Source organism: Toxorhynchites rutilus, chromosome 3 (genome assembly GCF_029784135.1).
Source record: "Toxorhynchites rutilus septentrionalis strain SRP chromosome 3, ASM2978413v1, whole genome shotgun sequence".
In the NCBI taxonomy this organism is placed as follows: domain Eukaryota; kingdom Metazoa; phylum Arthropoda; class Insecta; order Diptera; family Culicidae; genus Toxorhynchites; species Toxorhynchites rutilus.
In genome coordinates this window covers 83,586,396-83,609,381 of record NC_073746.1, presented here as the reverse complement: position 1 = coordinate 83,609,381, position 22,986 = coordinate 83,586,396, and the positions used below count along the sequence as shown (strand labels likewise).

The 22,986-nt window shown below is 36.2% G+C and overlaps 1 protein-coding gene across 12 annotated transcripts in view; it reads left to right on the top strand.

Moving 5' to 3' along the window:
- The window catches only part of LOC129773192 (aryl hydrocarbon receptor nuclear translocator homolog), a 426,084-nt gene that overhangs the window by 46,008 nt on the left and 357,090 nt on the right, over positions 1 to 22,986 (top strand). For 11 of the 12 annotated variants that reach the window (XM_055776781.1, XM_055776778.1, XM_055776776.1 and 8 more), the window contains exon 2: positions 15,723 to 17,255. The exons of the other annotated variant lie outside the window; for it this stretch is intronic. In XM_055776781.1, coding sequence (XP_055632756.1) covers positions 16,879 to 17,255 — 377 coding nt within the window. In that variant the 5' untranslated portion in view covers positions 15,723 to 16,878. The remainder of the gene's footprint in view (positions 1 to 15,722; positions 17,256 to 22,986) is intronic. 12 annotated transcript variants of the gene reach the window in all.

Below are 22,986 nucleotides of genomic sequence, written 5' to 3'. Positions count from 1 at the left end.
AAAAGGAGAGCATAAACGTGAACCTGTATCCTTTTCGGACGAGGTCCGTGTATGTGGCAAAGTACGCCAAAAGGGTTAATGCGTGCTTGTTTTCAATGTGTCTCTTGTTCCACTTCCTCATATTACTCTTATATTGTTATGGTATTCATATTATACAAATGCTGTACCAGTATAAAAGGATAGCACTTTTTTTTTGTTATTTGAAACTCAATTAATGTTATAAATCGGGATGCCAAAAGTTGAGCTAAAAATCAATTTTGGGTGTAGCATTTGTATGCATTATAACAATAATATCGTTGCATATGTAAACTCATTTTAACGTCGGCTTTGAATATATTCAGACAGCCCAGACTTTTTATCCTCCGGCAACGCGACTTTACTAAAAAACAGGGTTGCATGTACTTGCAACCGAGTGGCCTGAATGATTTGCACGTCTGTAAAGCAACAATTTAAAAATATTCAAATTAACTTTCAGCCCTAACATATACTGTAGTGAAACTGTGGAATAGAATTTGCGAAAGATATCTTTTATATTTTCGCGTGCTACAATAAGTTATCAAATGTTATACATTGAACATTAAATTTACAAGTTACTCTTAATATTTATTTATTTCTTGGATGTGAATACTCAAAGTTACAGCGGTCTTCTTGATTATGTTTTTCTGAATGTTTATTGAAGATCAACTGCAATTGTAAAATAATGACGATTTGTAAGAATGGATATATTCCGATGATTCTACATAATTCTAGTATTTTTTTTTCCAATCGTTATGCTCATATGGAAAAAATTAGTGCACCTGTTTTATGATATTTCAAATGAAGTTTTATTAAATTTGAAAAATTCAAGAAAATACGTCGTTTTTCCTAAGTGATTTGCAATTTTTCACCAAAATCAATATGATCTTCAAAATGTGTAATCTCTTTGCAAAATCTACAAAATTTTATAAACACTGTTTGATCCATATAATGTATATTAGTTGAATCAACATTTATATTTTCAATTTACATTCAATAGTTTATTAAGATCTGTTGCTGAAATCCACTTCCCACCATTCGCTGATTGTATTCACAATGTTACACATAACAAAAGCACATTTTTGTTGAATAATCTTTGCTTCATATTTATATAGATCAATTCCACCCCGAATCAGCGGAAATACGACAAAATTTGACGCAATCTTCGACGATTTGACGCAACCAATCTTCGATTTCATTAAAATTCAGTACAAATTATGGAAGCTACCAAAAATCACAATTTTCATTATTATATGACCAATTTTAATTACGACTGATTTTGTTATGAGGGCGTATGCAGAAACATTGAACTTTTTTTTTCAAAAAAATCGTAGCTCAAAATCCAGATGTCCGAGTCGAATATGATGTTCGACAAAGTTGTAATAAAATTGATGAGCCATTCAAGAAAAATAACATTTTAAATGTTCTGTTGAAAAATCGTTCTCAAGAAGCAACATTTATTCTTAAAAACTTTTATACTTTAAAACACCTCCCTTTCGATATTTGTTTGTATATTTTAATTGGAAAGTCCTTTCTATTTAACAAAGTCCTATAGTATAGACGTATAGTGGTGCCGTGGTAAACTCACTAAAATGGATATATGAATTTTTGAAATGTCAATATTTTGTTAAATTCTAGCCATTCAAGAAAAGTAGCATGAAACATGGAATCTTCGTGCGATTCTACGTGAAAAACTACATATAACGTCTTATCCTAGGACTAACCGTTCTCGAGATATAACCATATACAATCGCATGAAGATTCCATTTTTCATGTTACTTTTCTTAAATAGTTAAGATTTAACAAAGTATTCAAGTTTCAAAAATTTTCAAACATTCATATCTTCATTTAGGTGAGTTTACTACGGTACCACTATACTTCAAACTTTGTTAAATTGAAAGGGCTTTCCCATAAACAATTTTTTAAAAATATCGTGGGAGGGGGGAAGGTGTTTTGAGATATAAAAGTTATAAACATTAGATTCAATTATTTATGTAGATTTTTTAACAGTAAATCAAAAATGTTAATTTTTCTTAATGATTAATTTATTTTCCAACAACTTTGTCATACATCATTTTTTAATCAGACATCTGTGTTTTGATTTACGATTTTTTGAAAGAAAGGTCAATGGTTTTAATTACGCCTTCTTCAAAAATCAGTCGTAATTAAATCTGGACATATGATAATGAAAATTGTGATTTTAGATAGTTTCTATCATAAGTTTCAAGTTTCAAAAAAATCGCAGAGCGTCGGGTCCGAAGTCAGTTGATTTGGGGTGCAATTGCTCTATATAAAAATCTATCGTCCCGAATGTTTTTCCGCACATCACTCGAGAAAGGATTGTCCGATTTGAGCTGTCTTTATTTAGCTGTTTTCGTCTCCGCCCAAAAAAGGTCAGTACGATGAGAAAAAAATGGAAAATTTGGACGCAAAATAAGAAAAATTGATTTCCCATATACACTGCTTTGAAATCGTAGTAAGCTTTTGTTGGTTCAAATGGAATTCGTGTTGATTCATTGAGTCTCGTGTTCCGTTAGTGTGAAGAGAAAATGGTGTTGTATTTTTGGGTGAAAAAAAAATTTAAAATTTTTAAATTTTTTTGTATTTTCTGGCATTTCGATTTTTTTTAACATTTGATTTTTTGATGAAAGAATTGTTTGAAAATATTGAATACAGCTTAGTAAGATGTACTTTCAGTATTTTTTTTTTCATATTTTTGTCTCAAAGCTTTGAGAATGGCGAGAAAAAAACGAAAATGTGCATTTTTCGCCATAGATCCTGTGGTATACCCTATAAGGACTCAAATATATTGTACTAATGCCAAAATGTTTTATTTAGTACGCTATACAATATTTTCCATATTACTCCTTTACCCAGCCAGACCCTTTGGAAATATAAAAAAAAACCGCACAACACTGAAAAAAATCTGGGAAAAATCACCGTATCCAGAAAACCCGTACGAACACATTTAAATATGAATTGGTAGTACTGAATCTCTAAATCCCAAAAACAAATATTTTCAAGATTTCAATATTTTTTGTAGTACTTCAAATTTTGATATTTTTTTTTCTTGATAATTCTTCTTGACACACCGTTGTAAGATGCACATTAAGTATTTTTTTCAAGTTTTTATCTAGAAGCTTTTAAGCTTCAAAGCTTCAAATAAACCTTCAAAATTTCTTATTTAATATCCTATACAATATTTGCCATACAGCTGCTGATTTAGTTTGGGGCACTTTTTACTCCCTTACCCGGCCAGGGACTTTATATCGCTGACAATTGAATCCGTTTTTTTTTAACCTTGTTCATGAGATTGAAGCTCCTCAGGATGCTGGTTTTCATTGTCATATGATCAATTTTAATTGCGACTAAGGATCTTAACTCGGAATCCTTCTGTCTGGTTAATATATGGTGTTGGAAAATCAATGAATTTTCAATGAAAACCAACGTTTTGAATAATTAAAAAAACACTGTTCATTTTTTTTTGTTCTCAAAGATTGAATTTAATATTAAAGATAATTATATCTAGAAATGCCAGATTTGTTTCATACAGTTTGTTTAGAATCTCAATTTAACATAAAAATAATGTACATATGAATTTTCAAAAATGGTGAAATTTCAGTACTTCGCGAAATAATTACCATTTAGAAAAAGTGATATAGAAAAAAATTCAAGAGTGAAAATGTGATATTTTATTGAGACCTTTTTTCGATTCGTCTTTCTCGAGATGTAACAAATTTCATATGAGGAAAATCGTTATATCCAATTTTTAGACAAGATTGTTCAATAGCGCATTTGATATGTTTTTTTTTCGGGGAAGTATATTAATCTTTCAAAAACTTCGTCGAACACCATATTTCAATAAGACAGACGACTTTATTAATGAAAGATTAAGTTAAATTTTTAGCGTGTGAACACAATTATATTTTTATGTTAAATTGAGATTCTAAACAAACTTCCTAAAAAACCAACTAATAGGGGATGTTGAAAATTAGGGATTGTAACTTATGTACACAATCTAAAATCGTCAGTATCGGCTGTTCTTTTTTGCTAATTTGGCGTGGAATTGCTCCTATGCTACATCCTAGCTATTACTTATTATGTCATTCTATACCATCTGTTTTATATACTTACTAGCTAACCCGGCAAACTTCGTCCCGCCCATTTACTTGATTAATTCTCGAGTAATGCAGAAATTTGTGTTTTATTTGTATGGCAGCCACCCCTAAGAGAGGGGGGAGGGGTATCTAACCACCATAGAAACATTCATTGCACCCTAAAGTTTCCATATGCCTAATTTGGTTTAATTTGCTTGATTAATTCTCGGGTAATGCAAAAATTTGTGTTTCATTTGTACGGCAGCCCCCTCTAAGAGAGGGGGAAGGAGTATCTTATCACCATAGAAACATTTATTGCATCCTAAAACCTCCACATGCCAAATTTGGTTTCATTTGCTTGATTAATTCTCGAGTAATGCAGAAATTTGTGTTTCATTTGTATGGCAGCCCCCCCCTTTGAGTGGGGGAAGGACTGTCTAACCATCATAGAAACATTTATTGCACCCTAAAACTTTCACATGCCAACTTTGGTTTCGTTTGCTTGGTTAATTTCCGAGTAATGCAGAAATTTGTGTTCCATTTGTATGACAGCCCCCCCTTAGAGAGGGGGGAGGGGTCTCAAAATATCACGAAAACCTTCCCCGGCCCCAAAAACCCCTACATACAAATTTTCATGTCGATCGGTTCAGTAGTTTCCGAGTCTATAAGAATCAGACAGACAGACATACATCACTCCATTTTTATATATATAGATAGATTTTTCGAGCGTTGAAAAATAGCAACTCAACCAAATTTCGGTGTGTTCACACGAATATTTTTGTATGCTAAAAACCATTCAGCTTGGATAACTTATCAATATCATTCCTCGAACAAAATAAATTCAGAAATGGTTCAGAAAATCGAGAAAATCAAAATACCATAACAAAAAATCACCATAAAAGCCTGATGGCATTGGCTGAATGTCAGGGAAACGACGAAGACACAATATCAACATCTTCTCTACCAAGAGAAAACGAATGAAAACGAATCAAGCTGATACGGGGGATAACAGATAACACATAACGCTAATGTCGATATTTAGCGCTCTATGGTACACAATTTAGCACAATTGCTAAACGGTTTCATTACTTTCGGCGCTCATAAAACCGAGCGCTTTTCGAGGAGCATTCATCCGCACAACAACACAAACACTACAAAGCCGTCGTCGTTCAAACGATACATTTCTTTTGTTAAGATAACCGTTCCGAGCCTACGGAGAAAGAAAGATCGTCATCATCCTGCAAATCCTATTTCCCCGCATCAGCTGGCTGCCGGATTTCACTTGTGCCTATCGCATGTCATGGCTGGTGGTGCCACCCACACACACACACCCAACACTAAACGAGCTTAGCGCTTAGCAGCGCCGATGACAGTAATGAAATTTCATATTTATTTTTACTTTTATTGCAATATCCTGCAACCAGCCGTCGTCGACGTCGTATTGCTACCATTCTTCCTTTTTGTCCTGAGCTGTAATTTCCGAGCTAGCTGAGGAGAAGAAGACAGCTTACACTACCACCTCGCACAGACTCCTTGGCGGCTTGCTTCCTAGTTTTGGGCTTATTGAGTAGGAAGTTACTAGGCCACGACAGGACATAAATTCCGGGTGTTTTTTTTTGTGGATCCTTTGTTTCGCCCTCCTCTTTTTGACACCTTCGCATGGTAGGAAGAATTGATAAAGGTTACATTCCCTTGACATATTTTGTTTTGTAACACTTAAATATGTTTGTCGCAGGCAGTAGTTGTTGGGTGTGTATCTGTGTGTTGATTGCCATAATGTGCATATTATGACCTGTCACCTTCTTCGTTTTCATTGCATTGGCGTCTTGTTGAAATCAGTTTAAGAACCACATTTTTGACCTGAATGTTGCACTTGTCTCGAAAATTGGACAGAAGATTGATATTCTTTGAGCTTCAGTAAGTGAACAAGACGTAAGGATTCGTTCATCGTGAGGGTACACCAACAAAAACAAAATCTCGAAAATTGTTCTACTATCAAAAAGAATGACAAAAAAAAAATCACTCCCGCTTAAATATTTTTCTTGGAATGCTGTTTCCATTTGCCAAAGTATGACGGATAGTGAATATATGATTATGAATTTCATTTTATAAAATTGGTTATATCTCAAGAACGGAACGGTTTGGTAAAATACATTGTATATAATGTTGCATATAAATTCGATTTTTTACATTACTTCTCTCAAATACACTCGATATAAAATAACAGCAGCAGCGTGCTACATCGAAATTATTTCATGAGCCACCTGTTTTATAATTTTGGAATCTGTAAATAAAAAAGTCAGGGAAGGAAAAAATAGTTTTACAAACTTTTGTGGACAAAAATAACATTTGTGCAAAGAGTTTTGACATAGGACTATGTCTTCGATTTCTATATAGAGGGGTCACTCTACGAAAAATGTAACGATTAATTAAGAGTTTTCAAACGCATATTACTCAGAATGGTTATTGCGACATATGTTGTGTTATATATCATTAGACAGAAAATTTATCCAGATTTTTTTTTGCTTGAAACATGAACAGTGAATATAGTAAAAAAAAACTTCACAATTTGACGATTTAATTGGGTATGTTTTCTTTCGATTGCACTATCCACTCGATTCTTCCCCGACACAACGAGAAATCTTTTTACCAAAATTCGGGCGTTAGCTCGTAATGTGAGTTGATGCGTAAAATGTTATTATTCTCCGTTTACCGATAATAGGCATTAATTTTATATTATATTGTATGTGGTCCAATCAATTTGTGCTCAATTCATGTTTTTATCGTGAAGGTCTCACTACTAACAATTTGTATTATTGTGGTCCAGGATGTTATAATATCGAGTATGTTGTTTGGTTATGTAAAATGCAATAAATTAATTTAAATGGCTGCTGATTTGAAAGATCGAAAGGGTATACCCACGTAAATCAGATTATGATAGCTTGAGTAGTCGCGATCTTACAGGGCTATAAAGTTATTACAAACAATGTTCCGGACGACGTGGTAACGAAGGAGATAATGCTATTTTTATCTATAATATATTTTTGTAGTCATAGATTGATTTGACTCAGGCTTATATTTATGTAGGTCTTAACTATTCAGACTTGTGTTTAACAATGATACATTATGACTTTTTGTATTCTTCTGCATGACTGAATAAACAGAAGAAAAGGGTAGTAATGGCTTTAATGGTATTTTTGTGTACATTTTTGAACAGAATGCGGTACCAAATTCTACCACGTTATGTCATCCAACCCGTTTAAAGGATACAAGTACATACAGGAAACGGTTTTTCCAGGGCATCCATTTGATATATCAAAAGAGAATTTAGAACATAATTTAGATTTAGAACAATTAAAAACTCATTTTTAAATGCAATTACTACACACAATCACTGTCCTATGTCAAGATCCCGTCCGTGCCCCTAGGCTCAAATCCATCAACTTTTTCTAACAACTTTTTTTATATTTTCGTTGAAAAAATTGCAATTATGATGATCAGTTGTAATTTTTTTTGTTTAAAGCTAAACGATCGATATTGTGTATTCGTATTTGTGTAAAGTTTAATATGATATTGAAATATGAACTTTTGCCAAAGATGTCAACCTTTTATCTTTAAAGTTTCTGAAATATATGATTTTTTTTTTGCATGTGGAGACTCCTGTAAAAATAATGTTTTATTCGTAACATATTTGTGTGATGCCAGAGAGAGTGACCTCTTGCAACTCTCAGAAATTTTACTTCCTACGAGATACACGAGATACATATTGTGGTTTGATGGTCTTATAATCCTTATCTGAATCCCATCTATCCGAATGCAACATGCACCAGAACGTAACATTCACTCGAACGTACACTGGAGTCGCTTTTTACGCGTTTTTTATGTGTTTTTATGCGGTTTCAGGAATTTATGCGGATTTCGGAATTTACGCGGTTTTAACGCGGATTTCGAAATTTACACTTTTTTCTCACGCGGATTTCGAAATTTACGCGGTTTTTTTTCGTCGCACGTATTAGCATGCAAAAAAAATCAGTTAATCATTTGTTAGAATATGGGTTGCACTTTAAACTACTAATTCACTCTTTGTTAGATTTTGACACGGATTTTGAAATTGGCGCGGTTTATTTTTACGCGGATTTTGAAATTTACGCGGCACGTATCCTCCGCATAAAAAGCGAGTCCACTGTACTCTTCACATGAAAAAATATCCACGCTTCTCTTACTTAGATTTTTTTGATAAGCGTTTTTAAAAATGTTTGTTTTGTGTAATGCGAAAAATAGTGGCGCTGCACTCTAGCCTCCAAGATGAACCTGACGCGAGTGTTCCCATGTGACCATCTTAAAAAGTCCATAATATTGTTCAGCTCACTCACTCACTAACTATCGAATCAAATTTATTTATTATCAGAAGATTTGACTGAAATCGAAATCTGATTGTTTTTTCAAAGTTTCCCAAATAATTCGGATAATTGTTGTATTCGGGTTTTTGGTACATTCGTGTAAACGTGTTTCGGATAGAAGTTACTCGGGATCAATTTCTGATGGTTTTTCGTCAGTTTTCGCGTGTATCGTCTTCAAAACTTGGCAATCACCACTCATACATCTAATCGAAGGTGAAGAGTGAATTATGTTCACAGTCTTTTATGAATTTGTTGGTCTCCATGAAGAAAGGAGGGAAATAAAATGGTGATGTCCAAGACACGACCACATTGTTGACGTAGAGTTCTCGAAATTATTTCATTCATTTCGCTTGCTGACAACTTCGGATATTATTTTAGAATTAAACAAAATTTGAGTGTCAACTCTTTAGTACAAACTTATAATTACCCTGTAAATGCCGCCAAGGTTTTCTGTATCATTGATTTCGGGAATCGAATATCGAGCATCACATTCCTGTGAAACCGCTCTGAATCTGGTGTTAGCTAAATGGAAGGAATACATCGAGAACTAAGAAGCGGTCATTACAGTGTTCTTGGAAGTGTTCTTCTGAAGCGCGCGTTTGAAACTATTTCCAGGTCCTTGTTGTTACAGACTTTGCGGTGCTTTGGTCTAGAAGGTTCGGATTTGAAATGGTTTGAATTTTATTTGAGTAAACGAATGCAGAGGACTGTTTTTGCTAACACTGTTTCTGAACCAATAGCTAGTACATTTGTTGTTCCACAAGGAAGCGTGCAACTAAAAAATCGGAATCAGGAGCATTGCACTTAAATTGGGATTTGCATTCTCTCAATACATGGTTGAACTATAAGCAGTTAAAACTAAATGTTGGAAAACCAAATACATGGTATTTTTTCGAGATATTGCAACACCGAGTGTTTTGTACAGATGAATGGTGAGACATTTGACCGCGTTAGAGAGATAAAGTATCTTGGTGTTACTATCGATGACAAACTGCTTTTTAAGTCTCACATAGATGTCATAAAATAATTGCAAAAAATACGGTATCATATGCTGTTTAAGGAATGATTTGACTTTTTCGAGTAAAATTCAATTGTATAAACCGATTATATCGCCACACATAGACTTTTGTTGATCAATTCTTTACCTTGCTAATGAAACACAAATGTTGAGGTTACAACGTTTACAAAATAAAGTAATGCGTTTGATTTTGCGTTGTAACAGATTCACTTCCTCAGCTCTCATGCTAAACACACTTCAATGGGTATCTGTGAAGCAAAGTATTGTGTATTAAACCATGGTGTTCGTTTTAATAAACATCAATGGATTGGTACCTCGAAATTTGTGTGATCGAATTGAAAGAGGATATCCACCGATATAATACTAGAAATGCTGACGAAGTACTAACGCCAAACTTTTTAAGTAAAGGGTCACAGAACTCCCTTTTGCGAAAGGTGCTATTTCAATTCGATGCTCATGCATATTGAAAGAGCTACTACAATAGCTGATTGCATACGGCAGTGCATTTCACATGTCAAAAATGTAATCTGAATGTTGAAATTGTGATTGACAAAGTTGTTTTCAACTTGCAAGAAAGAACTGCCATCTTCGTCTCAATGATAAAAAAGGAATTTTCATATGTGTTTATAGAAATTTAAAAAAAATGTAGAATTTGGTCTACATTAGTTTAAGCACGCGTGCGTTATTGCAGTCATGATGAATCTGTGATAGCGATTGAAAGATAATAGAGTTCGTTCTCACAGTGGAATTAAATATGTAAGTCTTGATTCTAAGGAGCACAGCTATGATTGAGGTTTGGTTGAAGATCGAAAAAGCGAATGTTAAGGAAAGAAGGCACATGAGCGTTTTCTGAAGGATCAAGCAGACAACCGTCAAAATGAACGGAAGGCTACAACGGGTCAAATATTTGATTAATATGGAGATCAGAACAGTTTGTCTAACAAATTTGGCAGTCATGTTTCAATGAACTGATGGGGATGGCTTTACGGGACAGCAATCGGGCCTTTATGTGATTTGACAAAATTGAAAGATTTACTGTTTTTTTTACAAGCATTCCAAAGAAACTTTGGCTCATCGCTACGTTAGTTGGTCGTTCCTGTTGGTCCTGTTAAAGGAACTCATTCAGATGGCTCGTGAAAAAAAAAAACCAATCAGAACGTGGGATTTTTGATTTTTATGTTTCAACAAATATAATTTTATTCTAAGTGAGAGGTACACTCTGTCCAACTTTTATAAGACCACCCTGATTCTATTTCGTTGCAACACAAACAGTTAGAATTTCAACAAGATACATTCATACATTGTTGAATGCTTAAAATATAGTATATCTAACGTCAATTTCGTTCGAAAAAGTTGTATGTTTTTTTTATTGTGCTTAAATATGATAATTTCAGCTGTCCAGTTTCTATAAGACCACTTCAAAATTCATAAGTATTAACAATGAATAATTCAAAACGATCGGCTGATTTACTGATTTTTTTCGATGCCAAATGACTTAAAAATGCATGAAACGTCGTTAAAAAAATTTTTTCGCCGAAAATCAACCTTTTAGGACTGAGAGGCAATGAAGAAAATGGAGAAGAAATAATTATCGAATTTAAAGAACCGACCATGTACATTTTGGTTATTGGCCTAAAAAATGACCTGTGCAAAGTTTCAGCTCAATCGGACATGATTTAGGGGTGCCTCAAAGTTCTCAAAGTTTAGATTTTTTGGCCACTCTCAAAAAAGTCGATTTTAGGCCACAAAATTTGTTTTCGAGACAATACCAAATCTTGACGTTTTATGCATTTTTAAGACATTTGGCATCGGAAAAAAAATTTCGATTTTCCAGATTTCCTTTACTCCCCACTTGGAAGATTTTCGAGGACCAAAAAAAAACATTTTTGTGGGCCAATAAACGAAGTGTACATGGTCGGTTTTTGAAATTTGACATGATCATTTTTGCTGCCACCCTAACCTATACATTGAAGAACTTTTCGTTATGAGGAGGCGAATCTGCGTAGTGGTAACATCCATACCTCTCACGCTAAGGGTCATGGGTTCAATTCTCACTCCCGACATTCTTCCAAAAAATGGAAGTAACAGTGATGAACCAGCCAAAAAGTGTTGAAAGTCACTATAATACAGAAAAAAAAACTTTCCGTTATGGTACAGAGCAAAATGTATTATTTTGGAAACATTTTTTGTCGCAACATACCATGTCTCACTATATGTTCATGTGAGTTTGGCAAAACTCAGACGTCTTCCGAGGTGAGATGGTGTAGAATGAGGAGCTTTAACCTTTCAAGCCCTCTTTATGTGAGGATTTTTTACCAAAACTTGACGAATTATCATCCGAATAACATTTAAATTCAAAGATTGCTTTATTTGCATAAGCGATATTGAGGTATTCGAACCTGTTCTAACTATTTCCCGCTTATCCCGGTCAGAGAGCTTCGATTTACGTGGAGCTATTTCCTTTTTACCGTGTCCTTTATGATTCGCCGAATAATTGAGCACTACTTGATGGGATCGTCCAATCCGACGAGCAATTTCTCTGATACCAACATTTTCTTAGTGAAATGCATCGAGTTGTCTTTCTTCTCTCTCCGTGAGCACTTTTCCCTTCGGCATTTTCCAAAGGGCCTGGCCGGCTGAGGGAGTAAAAAGTGCACCCAAACCAAATCACCACCTGTATGGCAAATATTGTATAGGATATTAAATAAGAAATTTTTGCGGTTTATTTAAACCCCTATGTTGTTTGACGTAGGATCTTTAGTGAAAAACGTAATTTTTCGTTTATTTCACGCCATCCTCAAAAGCTTCGAGATAAAAATTTAAAAAAAATAGGAATATCTGTTCAAAACTTGCCTGAAAATATTTTTTTTGTACCGCGAAAAACACTAAAAATTCTGAAAATAATCACATATACCTTAAATAGACGTAGTAAGAAATTTGAATACAAACTAGAGTAATACTGAATCTCAGAATAAAAAAAAATTAATGTAAAATAAAAATCAAAATTAATTTTAATTTTCTTTAATATTTGATTTTTTTATGAAGAAATTATTTGAAAATATTGATCTTAGTAAGATGTACTTTCAGTATTTTTTTTCCATATTTTTGACTCAAAACTACTGAGAATGGCGTGAAAAAACGAGAAGGTGCATTTTTCACCATAGATCCTACGGTGTACTATATAAGGACTCAAATATATGGTACTACTGCCAAAATGTTTTATTTAGTACTCTATACTAGTGATGAAACGGATAGTAGTTTGGCCGGATACCGGATATCCGGCAAGCTTCGAGGGCGGATAGCCGGATATCCGGCGGCCAGATATTCGACTCTTCATGTGCGAAGGTGAAACTGGGAGAAACTGCATGTTTGTATGAAGCTGATAAAAGATTACATTTTAGAGAGAAATAAACAAATCTTCACATAAAAATAAGGAACTATTATTACATGTTCCGTGTAAAATGAACATCCATTAATAAAGTATCAAGTTTTCTACTAGGAATATTGAACACATTTTTTTCTGTCATGGATTTTCTACTACAATGATGAGATGTTTGAGGATATATTGAAATAATTTTAATACTAGTCAGTTAGAGTAAGAACTACAAATTCAAATAAGCAAATTAACAACAATCAATTATTTTTATTCAAGATTTAAAAAACCTTGGAACTGTCTTCAGGGCTGATAATCTGAGAGATGGTACACTTCGACACAAATAAAATTAAACGAAGAAAAAGAGACGAAACTGAACTAAACCTGATACACGAAGCTCACGAAACCTTTTGAGACAGTTTCATCGAAGTGCCAAATGAAAATAGTCATCGTCGCGAAAAGGAATTAAAAATTCCCATTACTAACAAAATCGACTGTTATGCGGAAACATTTCGAATGGATCGCAATCACGTTTGGTAGTCATTAAACTCTAAGCAGTACCCCAATTGGTAAGGTTTGTTAGGGGTTATCTTTCATCTCCTTACAGTAGTGTTTACGAAGAAAGACTGTTCTCTGAAGCTGGCCTAGTGTACGAAGCAAAGCGTATACGGGCGATTACTCTAGTTACGATAGTGTTAATGAATCAACGTTATGAGTTAATATATATTTAATTTTGAAAAAAAACATGATTTATCTAGTGTTAATGAGACATTATTGATTCTTTCCTAATATCCGGTAACCGGCCGGATAGTAAGTCACTATCCGGTATCCGGCCGGATAACAAATATTGGTCGGATAGGCCGGATACCGGATAGTTACCGGATATTCGTTTCATCTTTACTCTATACAATATTTTCCATACAGGCACTTTTTACTCCCTTACCCAGCCAGACCCTTTGGAAACATAAAAAAAAATTTTTTTTTGTACCCCGCAACACTGAAAAAATCTAAAAAAATCACACATATCTAGAAAAGCCGTAGGAACTCATTTAAATATGAATTAGTGTAGTACTGGATCTCTAAATCCAAAAATTTTTTTTTCGAAATTTCAATATTTTTGATAATTTTTTTTCGATAATTTGTACTGATACACCGTAGTAAGATGCACATTTATTTTTTTTTCAAATTTTTATCTCGAAGCTTTTGAGGACGGCGTGAAACAAACGAAAAAGTACGTTTTTCACTATAGATCCTACGTCAAACCACATAGGGGTTCAAATAAACCGCCAAAATTTCTTATTTAATATCCTATACAATATATGCCATACAGGTGGTGATTTGGTTTGGGTGCACTTTTTACTCCCTTACCCGGCCAGGCCCTTTATTGATCCAAACAACTAAAACAACGGAAAAAGTAACTGGTCTTATAGAAACTTGACACTTTAAAAATACAAAAACCTTCAATAAAAATAATCGATTATCCTAATGACGTTTCGTATCAAATGATGAAATTTTTTGATTGCCTTAATTGATTAAAATGCCATTCCACTTTCCAAGTCACGTGAAACCTAATTTAAAGTATTGCACAAAGCAAAACCATTCGTACGTGTAACAAATACCATTCTTCGTCTTCGTATTGAATTTCTAATGGGTTGCAACTAATTGGTAATAATAACGCAGTTATGACTAATCAGATAGTGGTATCCATCAACAGCGTTCCGCAAGAACTATTTCCCGAAGGGTACAGACAACTGATTTTTATTTTTTATTTTAATTCTTTACCGTTCAGTGCATGAATATGAGTTGTTTGTACCTCTTGAGGAGCACTTTTTGCAATTTGTTCATAAGTGTTATTATTCCGAATTCGTAATCATATAATTTCTATTTTTGAACTTTATATTTTCAACAATTCAAATCCACAACAATACCATTTGTTTTCACCAATAAGGTCAGGCTTGCCCACGAATGGCACGAATTTCGGTTTATTTGCTCAATAAATACCGACCAACGACAGCCCACATTAATTTCTTGCGATTACAGTGCAACCCACTCTAAGCATTCGATATCGAATTTCCGCTAGGAAAATCCCAAAAATGTATTCCAAAATCGCACAGCTTTCCCGAAATAAATCACTCCACACCACCGGCCGCCGGTGATGGAATTGGACTCCATTCCTCAGTGTTCTGCTCATGGTTTTCGTCGTTGACTTCCAAGTCCAATTTCCATCCAAATACATAAATTTACGTCGCTCTGCCGTCGTCAACGGAACACATTACCGCAACAATTTGCAGTGAGACTGTGTGCCGTTCGTTGTTGCAATTGTTGTGTGCCCTTCCCCCCCCCCCTGGTCACCGTGCCGCTCCACACTCCACTCCACCGCTCCAACCACAAACAGTTTCGAGGCCAAGTTTTGGTAAACATAAGGCACTTTTGCTAGCACTGCAATGTCATCATTGCAGCAGCAGCAGCAGTGGCGTGGCTCCCAGTGGTGGTGATATTTGTGGCCCGGTAACGTTGTCGGTAGTGGTTCCTGGAAATGTGAGACTTCTTCGCAGGGAACTCTTCGTCCTTAGTGCGGCAAGGAGTCGCGCTCGTGCTGTAGTAGTAGTAATAGTAGTAGCAGTGAAGAAAAAAAAACCATAGCTAGTTAAGCTGCTAGTGAACAAGTTCCAGCAGTGCGCGCGGGCCTTGGATTCAAAAACATAAATCAAATCGGAGAAAGAGTGCTCTCTAGTGTGTGTTTGCAGAGAGATATAATGTGCCGATTTATTCGCTGAAGGATTCCGTTTCTTATAATTTCTTCTGCCTTTCGTGTATAGCGGCGTCCACTAACAACGGCAGCCTCTGTGCCAATTCAACTGGGCGAAGAAAAACGATGAAAACTAAATCAAAGAAATAAAAGCGCCCAGCGAAAAAAGAAGCGAAGAAGTGATGTGTGCAGTGTCGGTGTGTATGCGCGGGGAGAAAAGAAGAAAGAAAAGATTATAATAATGATGGAAAAATTAAAATAAAATGAAATTATGATAATAGCGGAAAAAGGAGAGAAAAAATAAACTGAACCGTCTGGGATGAATGTGTGTGAGGCGAAGAAAAACAGCTTAAAATCCTATTAGAGCTTCAGCGCAGAGCTCTTCTCGACGGCCCCGGGAGGGAAGAAGCCTTCACAGAGTGTGATCAACCACCGGAGGTTCTAAGCACGCTACCAAGTGCAGACGTCTCATCTCTCTAATATGCCCACCGTCTTCTGATGAGTCTGGAACGAACGCGGCGTGGCGGCAGCGGAGAAAAAGTTGTTTCTACGATCATTTGTGCGTCAGGAGAGGAGGGGCCCGGGCGCTGTTTGATGCACAGATTTTCGCAAGTGAAATTATAGCAAGAATTGCACCGAGTTTATTGTTTATATAAAAATAGTTATCATAAAATTAAATATTAATAAAGAGCAGAACAAGTGAACATTAAGCAGAACCTCGTCCGGGTTTCCATAATTGGGTTGGCTGCCGAGTGTGGGAGAGAAAAGCAGAGCGAGCGAAAATCAGTGTAAACATAAATTGTGCGAAGTTATGATTTCATGTGTATAATTTTTGATAATAAATTTTTATTGGGAAATATTGTTATTGTAATCAAATTCAGATCGCAAAAGGCTTCGCTCGGTTGGCGGCCGAGCTTCATGATTGCTGCGTGCTGTGAACGGGAAAAAAGATTTATAACAGGGAAATAAAGCGAGAGCCAAACGTAAAGAGGCATAAAGCAAATAGAGAATTAAACAGATTAATTATATCGGGCACCAGCGCGGTCCTGATAAGTGCGCGCGTTCCGCCGCGATACAGTGTTATTAACCAATAAAAAGCGCCCTGCGAGAGTGCCGCGGCTCTCGGCTCGCAGAAACTACCGAACACCGCGAAAATTTCCGCCCTACTCGACGCCCGCACGGTTCCACAAAAATTCTGCAAACTGGAACCATATGACGTAAGCACGATGTATGCGTACGCGCAGGGTGGATCGCAAGGTCCGCCTCATTACGCCACCCCGACCAATGCGTATCTGCCGGCGACGCATCATCCTGCCTATCCACCGTATCACGCGGGTCCATCGACGCCACCGTCGACGATCACGTCCTACAACAACGTCCCCGGGCCGTCGTCGCTGCTAGGGCACCACTATGGCTCGCCGCATCACATGCCTCCGCCGCCACCGCCCCTACCGACGGCAACCCACACCTCGTCGTCGGCGGCGGCCGCCGCGGCAGCAGCAGCAGCAGCCGCCGCCGCTGTGGCGGCCGGAGTCAGCCCGATGCAAACGGACCCGCAGCTGACGGACCTGAACCCGCAGTTGGGAATACCCAAGCGAAGAAGGTAGGATTTTTCTGCTTTATTCGATCAATTTGTTTTGTTTCACTTACGTTTTTTGGTGTATTCCAAATAATTATTGTTTTTGATTGAAAAATTAAGACGGTTTATGCGGTTTTGTCTCAAATTCCGAACTCTTAAGCTTTGATGGCCATTAATCAGTGTCTCATCACTCATAATGATACTTTTTCGCGAAATTAATTTAATTTTTTGGATACCATAGAGCAGTGATTTTCAACCGGTGGAGAATTCCCCCCTAGTGGGGAATTTGGTTAATGACCTTTAATAAATTTAATAAAGGCGGGAATTCTGCAAGGGACTATTGCACATTTACTTCGCTTTGAATTTGACAATGATTAACAAAAATTGCCACAAAAACTTTATTAGATACGCTAAAATTTGCGATCCTCGGCAAACATTTCCAAATCTAGAATGTAATGTTCGATTGAACAACTTCACAATGTTTGAAAGACTTTCGTCAAAGAATGATGATGGAACAGACGACGAAACAGTACAGAAGACCATTAAAAGGGAAATTGTACAGCATTTGTCAAGTTTTTTTAAAACAAGTTAAACTTGAAACATATTTTCCTTATATCAAAGAACAAGATTTGGACATGGTTTGAATTCCCCTTTCGACTGGCAGTGACGAAAGTTTCGGATCAATTTCAGAACAACCTCCTCGATCTGCAAATGATCGATTTTTATCCTGATATGCGAATTAAGAAAACACCGTAACAGAGTGGTTATCGAAGATGACGCGAGGTGTGCTTTTCGATTTGTTGCGAATATAACTTGACAGCCGTTTGTATTCGTTCATTGTTTTACTGATATGCTACAGACTTTCTTACAAGATACTGACAGGGGGAAGCACTGGGATTAATTTTCGTAAAGGGGGGAATGGAGCAGAAAAGGTTGAACATCACTGCTATAGAGCCTTTATTTTTCATTTGGCTTTAAAAAAAAAGATTTACAAATATATTTTCATGGTGAAGAACTAAAAATTACATTAATCACATTTGTCTCAAATTCCGAACACCATTTATGTCACTGATTCATATTCCGAACACTTTAGTCTCGAATTCCGAACAGCAAAAATGCATTTGTTTAAAAAAATTATAATTCATTTGAAATACTGGACCGATTCAGATGTTCGATATATCAAATTAAAGCGAATCAACTAGTCTTTTCTGGAAAGATATTTTACTCGCAAAAAAAATTGATTTTGTTTTCGTAATTATTGATTGTGTTCGTTTTTCCTAGTTCACATAGTTTCGGGACTAAGGGCGCTATATTTTTTATATTTTTTCTTGAAAGCTGAGGATTTTTTTCATAATATATCAAAAAATCAGAGATGTATTATTATTTTTCAAAATTAACATGATTTAGTCTTCGTTTGATATTTCTATGCGACTAGACGAGATCTATGCGAATAGGATTACATTTTTTAACAAATTCAATATTTTTTCAAAGAAGACTAGCTAATTGACTTCAATTTAATATGTCGATTATCGGAATCGGTCCTGTAGTTCAAAAGTTATGATTTTTTGAAAAGTCATTTTTTTGAAAAAATGAGAAAAAATTTAATTTTTGGACCACCCCAAAATGGAAATGGTCAGCCTGTTCTGTTTTCTGTTCGGTACTTCAAAAGATATGAATTTTTGGAAAACGTCATTTTTGGAAAAAAGGAGAAAAATGATTTTTTAGACCATCGAAATAGAACACTCCTCTAGTTTTTAGATATGTTATATGAAAAATCCTCAGCTTCCAAGCAAAAATATAAAAAAATAGCACCCTTGGTCCCGAGAGACCATGAAAACTATAAAAAAGAAATACGTATTATGAAAATAAAAATATTTTTTTTTTAGTATTTTAGTATTTTTTCAACTGACTTTAATTTGATATGTCGATCATCTGAATCGGTCCAGTAGTTCAAAAGTTATGATTTTTTGAAAAAGTCATTTTTGTTATTGTGGTTTTAGTTGAAAACCAGATTAAGAAAATCAATTTTACTCTCGTTGGTTTGTACCTGCGACCTGCGTTTTGCAAGGAAAGAACTTGCAAACATTTGATAACAAATGGTCTTTTTATATTGTTGCTCCAGAATTGGATTGTCCTTGTACCCCAATTTTTTTAACTGTCGCTGTACAGTAATCGTTCACTAATTGGTCCTGGTTTAATTGGTCTGCTTTTTAACTGTACTGGACTGGTCTGGTCTGGTCTGACTTGGACCAGTTAAAAAGCAGAATTTCGTAAACAATCGACGCCATATTCAAATGGAAGATTTGCTGTGAGGGGGATGCGAATGTAATTTGAAATGTTATGAAAATAGACATTGTTTTCGCATGCCAAATACATTGATTAAGTAACAGAAAAATAATGTCCTCAAATTATATTTCATACCTGTTGTCACACTCAATGCGAAACTTCCTTTGCAATCTTTTTGTTTGTCCAATTCCATGGTCAACGCGAATCAAACAATTCATTGAAGTCCTCTTCGATTTTATTTGACGTTTTATATGCCGGACCAGTTAAAATGCGAATGTTGATAACTGGTCTTCCCTTTTGCCTGAAAATAGTTGTAAATCAAACATTTTCTGTTCGAAATTTGATTCATGCGTCGAAACTTGATTTAAATTACGAACACTACTTTAACACTAATTTTAATAAAAAATCTTTTCTGCGGAATTTATTAATGCAAACATTTTATCACTGATTTTGATATTCACTTTTTTTGTTAATGCTTATTATTATAAATTACTAGCTGACCCGACAAACTTCGTCCCGCCCAAAATTTATTTTTCTTTATCACATCCATGTTTTCTTACTAAGCGCACGTTCATGGGTCCAATCGCAGAACTGTTCATTGATTGATCTTCTAATGTACCCTTTCAAATTATTTTCTACTATAAAATTTCAATACTTCTACCAAAACTCGACATTATAATATCAGATTATTTTCAGACACAATTCTCGTGCAAGATTATTCATCCACTTGCAAATAACATTTTTCTCCGTTACATGGAAGACATGTTTGATACAGAAAATATGACAGAATGAAGACATCCCAAAATCGCACAATTCCTTCCTCGAATTTTGCTCTCATCAACACATTCGACGATTTTTATTTATATAGATAGAAGACGATAGAGGAGTGCGCTTTATCAGAATAAAATCCATTTCAACTTTCGAACGAAGATCAATTGCATTACTGCAAACATCAAATCGACTAACAACGCTTGTCAATATGTAATTGTAGAACACACGCGAATTGAATTTTTCGATTTTTTCCATTTTCCTTCAGAGTTTTCCCATTATTTTCGATTATCATGTTTGGTTGAAATATGTGCATTATTTTTATGGGACCCCCTCTCCTTTCCAGAGGAGGAATGGGTGTCATACTATCATAGGAACATTTCTCGTATCCAAAAGCTCTCACACCCCAAATTTGGCTTCATTTGCTTGATTAGTTCTCGAGTTATGCAGAAGTTTGTGTTTCATTTTTATGGCAGACCCATGCCCTTAGAGAGGGGGTAGGTATGTCGAACAACCATAGAAACGTTTCGTGCCCCCTAAAACCTCCACATGCCAAATATGACTCGATTTGCTTAATTATTTCTCGAGTTATGCAGAAATTTGTGTTTCATTTGTACGGGACCTCTCTTTAAAGGGAGGTGGAGGAGTATCTAACCACCATAGAATCATTTATTGCACCCTAAAATCTCCACATGTCAAATTTGGTTTCATTTGCTTGATTAATCCTCGAGTAATGCAGAAATTTGTGTTTCATTTGTATGGCAGCCCCCCTTAGAGAGGGGGAGGAGTTTCTTACTACCATATAAACATTTATTGCACCCTAAAACCTACACATGCCAAATCTGATTCCGTTTGCATAATTAATTCTCGAATAATGCAGAACTTTGTGTTTCATTTGTATGGCAGCCCCCCTTAGAGAGGGGGGAGGGGTTCTCGAACTATCATAAGAACCTTCCCCGACCCCAAAAACAGGGTCAAAAATACAGGGTCTTTCAAATTAAACGCTCACACAAAAAAAATCGAATAGTTCCTTATGATTTTTTTTGCTACGTCAATGGTAATACTGCATTTACCACTTCGGGACGATAATGTTCTACTACTCGCTACTCGTTCAGTCTGATCGGATGGTTTTTAGTGTCAAGCTGTACAAACTACAAGAACTTGTATTTTTAGTGAAATCGTATTACTTGAGCAACTGAAGCCTTAATGAAACTTTGTCCTCTTATGGTAAGAATTTTAACATTTCTCGTCGTTCCACTGGTACGTGAAGGACCGTTGCTTTGTTAATAAGCCACAAAGTTTGGAGGAACTTCAAGAAGAAATAACTCGGATTTTCAACAGCATCGAAGTTGTAATGTTAGAGTTGTGCATGAAGAATTTTGTTCACCGTTTAAAACGCGTTATCGAAAAAAGGGGTGGTCACATCGAAAATGTCCTGAAAAAGCTATATTTTCGTTTTTGAAAAATAAAAATCGGTTCACTTTTGTAGAAGTTATTAAAATTTGTTGCGTGAGCGTTTGATCTGAAAGACCCTGTAGTTAAAAAGCTTTTCATTTCACTGCAAATCGTAGATATCACTCATGGTTATATGCATTTCTCTGAGTCTAGAGCCATGGGTTCACCCGCACACGGACGCCGCACGGCTCATCGGGTATCAATTACCCTCGCGTGACACTAATTTATGGGTCTCCATCAATTTCCCCATCGGGATGCGCAGCATGAACCTGCCGCACCAATTTCTGCAACTACCTATAACTTTTCACGATCGATTTATGTACCCATGTACCCATGTCTTCCGCGCGGCCTGTCCAGCAGCCGGGAAAATGCGCAGTGCGTAACCTAATCCTTTCCCGCGCAAGCACAGAGATATCCGTACCGCGGTGCGCACATCGGACTTACCATTCGGGGCCATTTCGGTTGTTCGGTTGCCGCGCGTCATCTCAGCAAATAAGCCTCCGAACCTCTCGGTTTGGTTGCTGAGCGCACCCAAGCACACACTCTTAAATCTGCAATAAATTAATTTTAATGTTATGTTATCTCCGGGGCTACAGCTCCATTCCCGCGAGAGGCCACCGCCTCCCGTCCGTGTGCACGGGAATGCCGTGCCGGTTCCACCGAGGATGAGCTCGGTAAAATCCGTATCCTGCTGGCTTAGCCCGGCGTTTCGCTGAAAACCAATCCTTTTCGGAGCCAGCAGCAGCAGTGGCTGCATCTCATCTCGAGGCCTTCGGCAGTGGCCGTGGCAAGCGTGTGTGTGTGAATGAGTGCACAACCACTGCACTGAGACTTGTAAATTTTTAATAATTTCTGCAATATATCAACGTTTAATTAAGAAAAATGACAATTCACGACATGGTGCACAGCAGCGGGAGGAACGTGGCCATAAGTTTGCCCTCGAAGTGTCTGCGCAAATTTCATGATGCCCTTTTCAAGGGTTATGGCGGGTGATGGTCAGACTTGCTGCGACTGGTGGCGCCTTTGGGGAGTTTATCAAAGCGCAATTGACACACATTTCGTTGAACTCATTCAGGCTTTCCTTCGACACTAATCTTACAAAGAAATGAATAACGTCAGACGACGCGTTGCATCCGATTGTCCGATGGAGCGCCAGGGATTTAAACTATTTAATATAGCCGATCCACTTTGGGCACACAGCGCAGACAAAGGACACACGTACCTACCCAAACCAAAAAAAAAACTT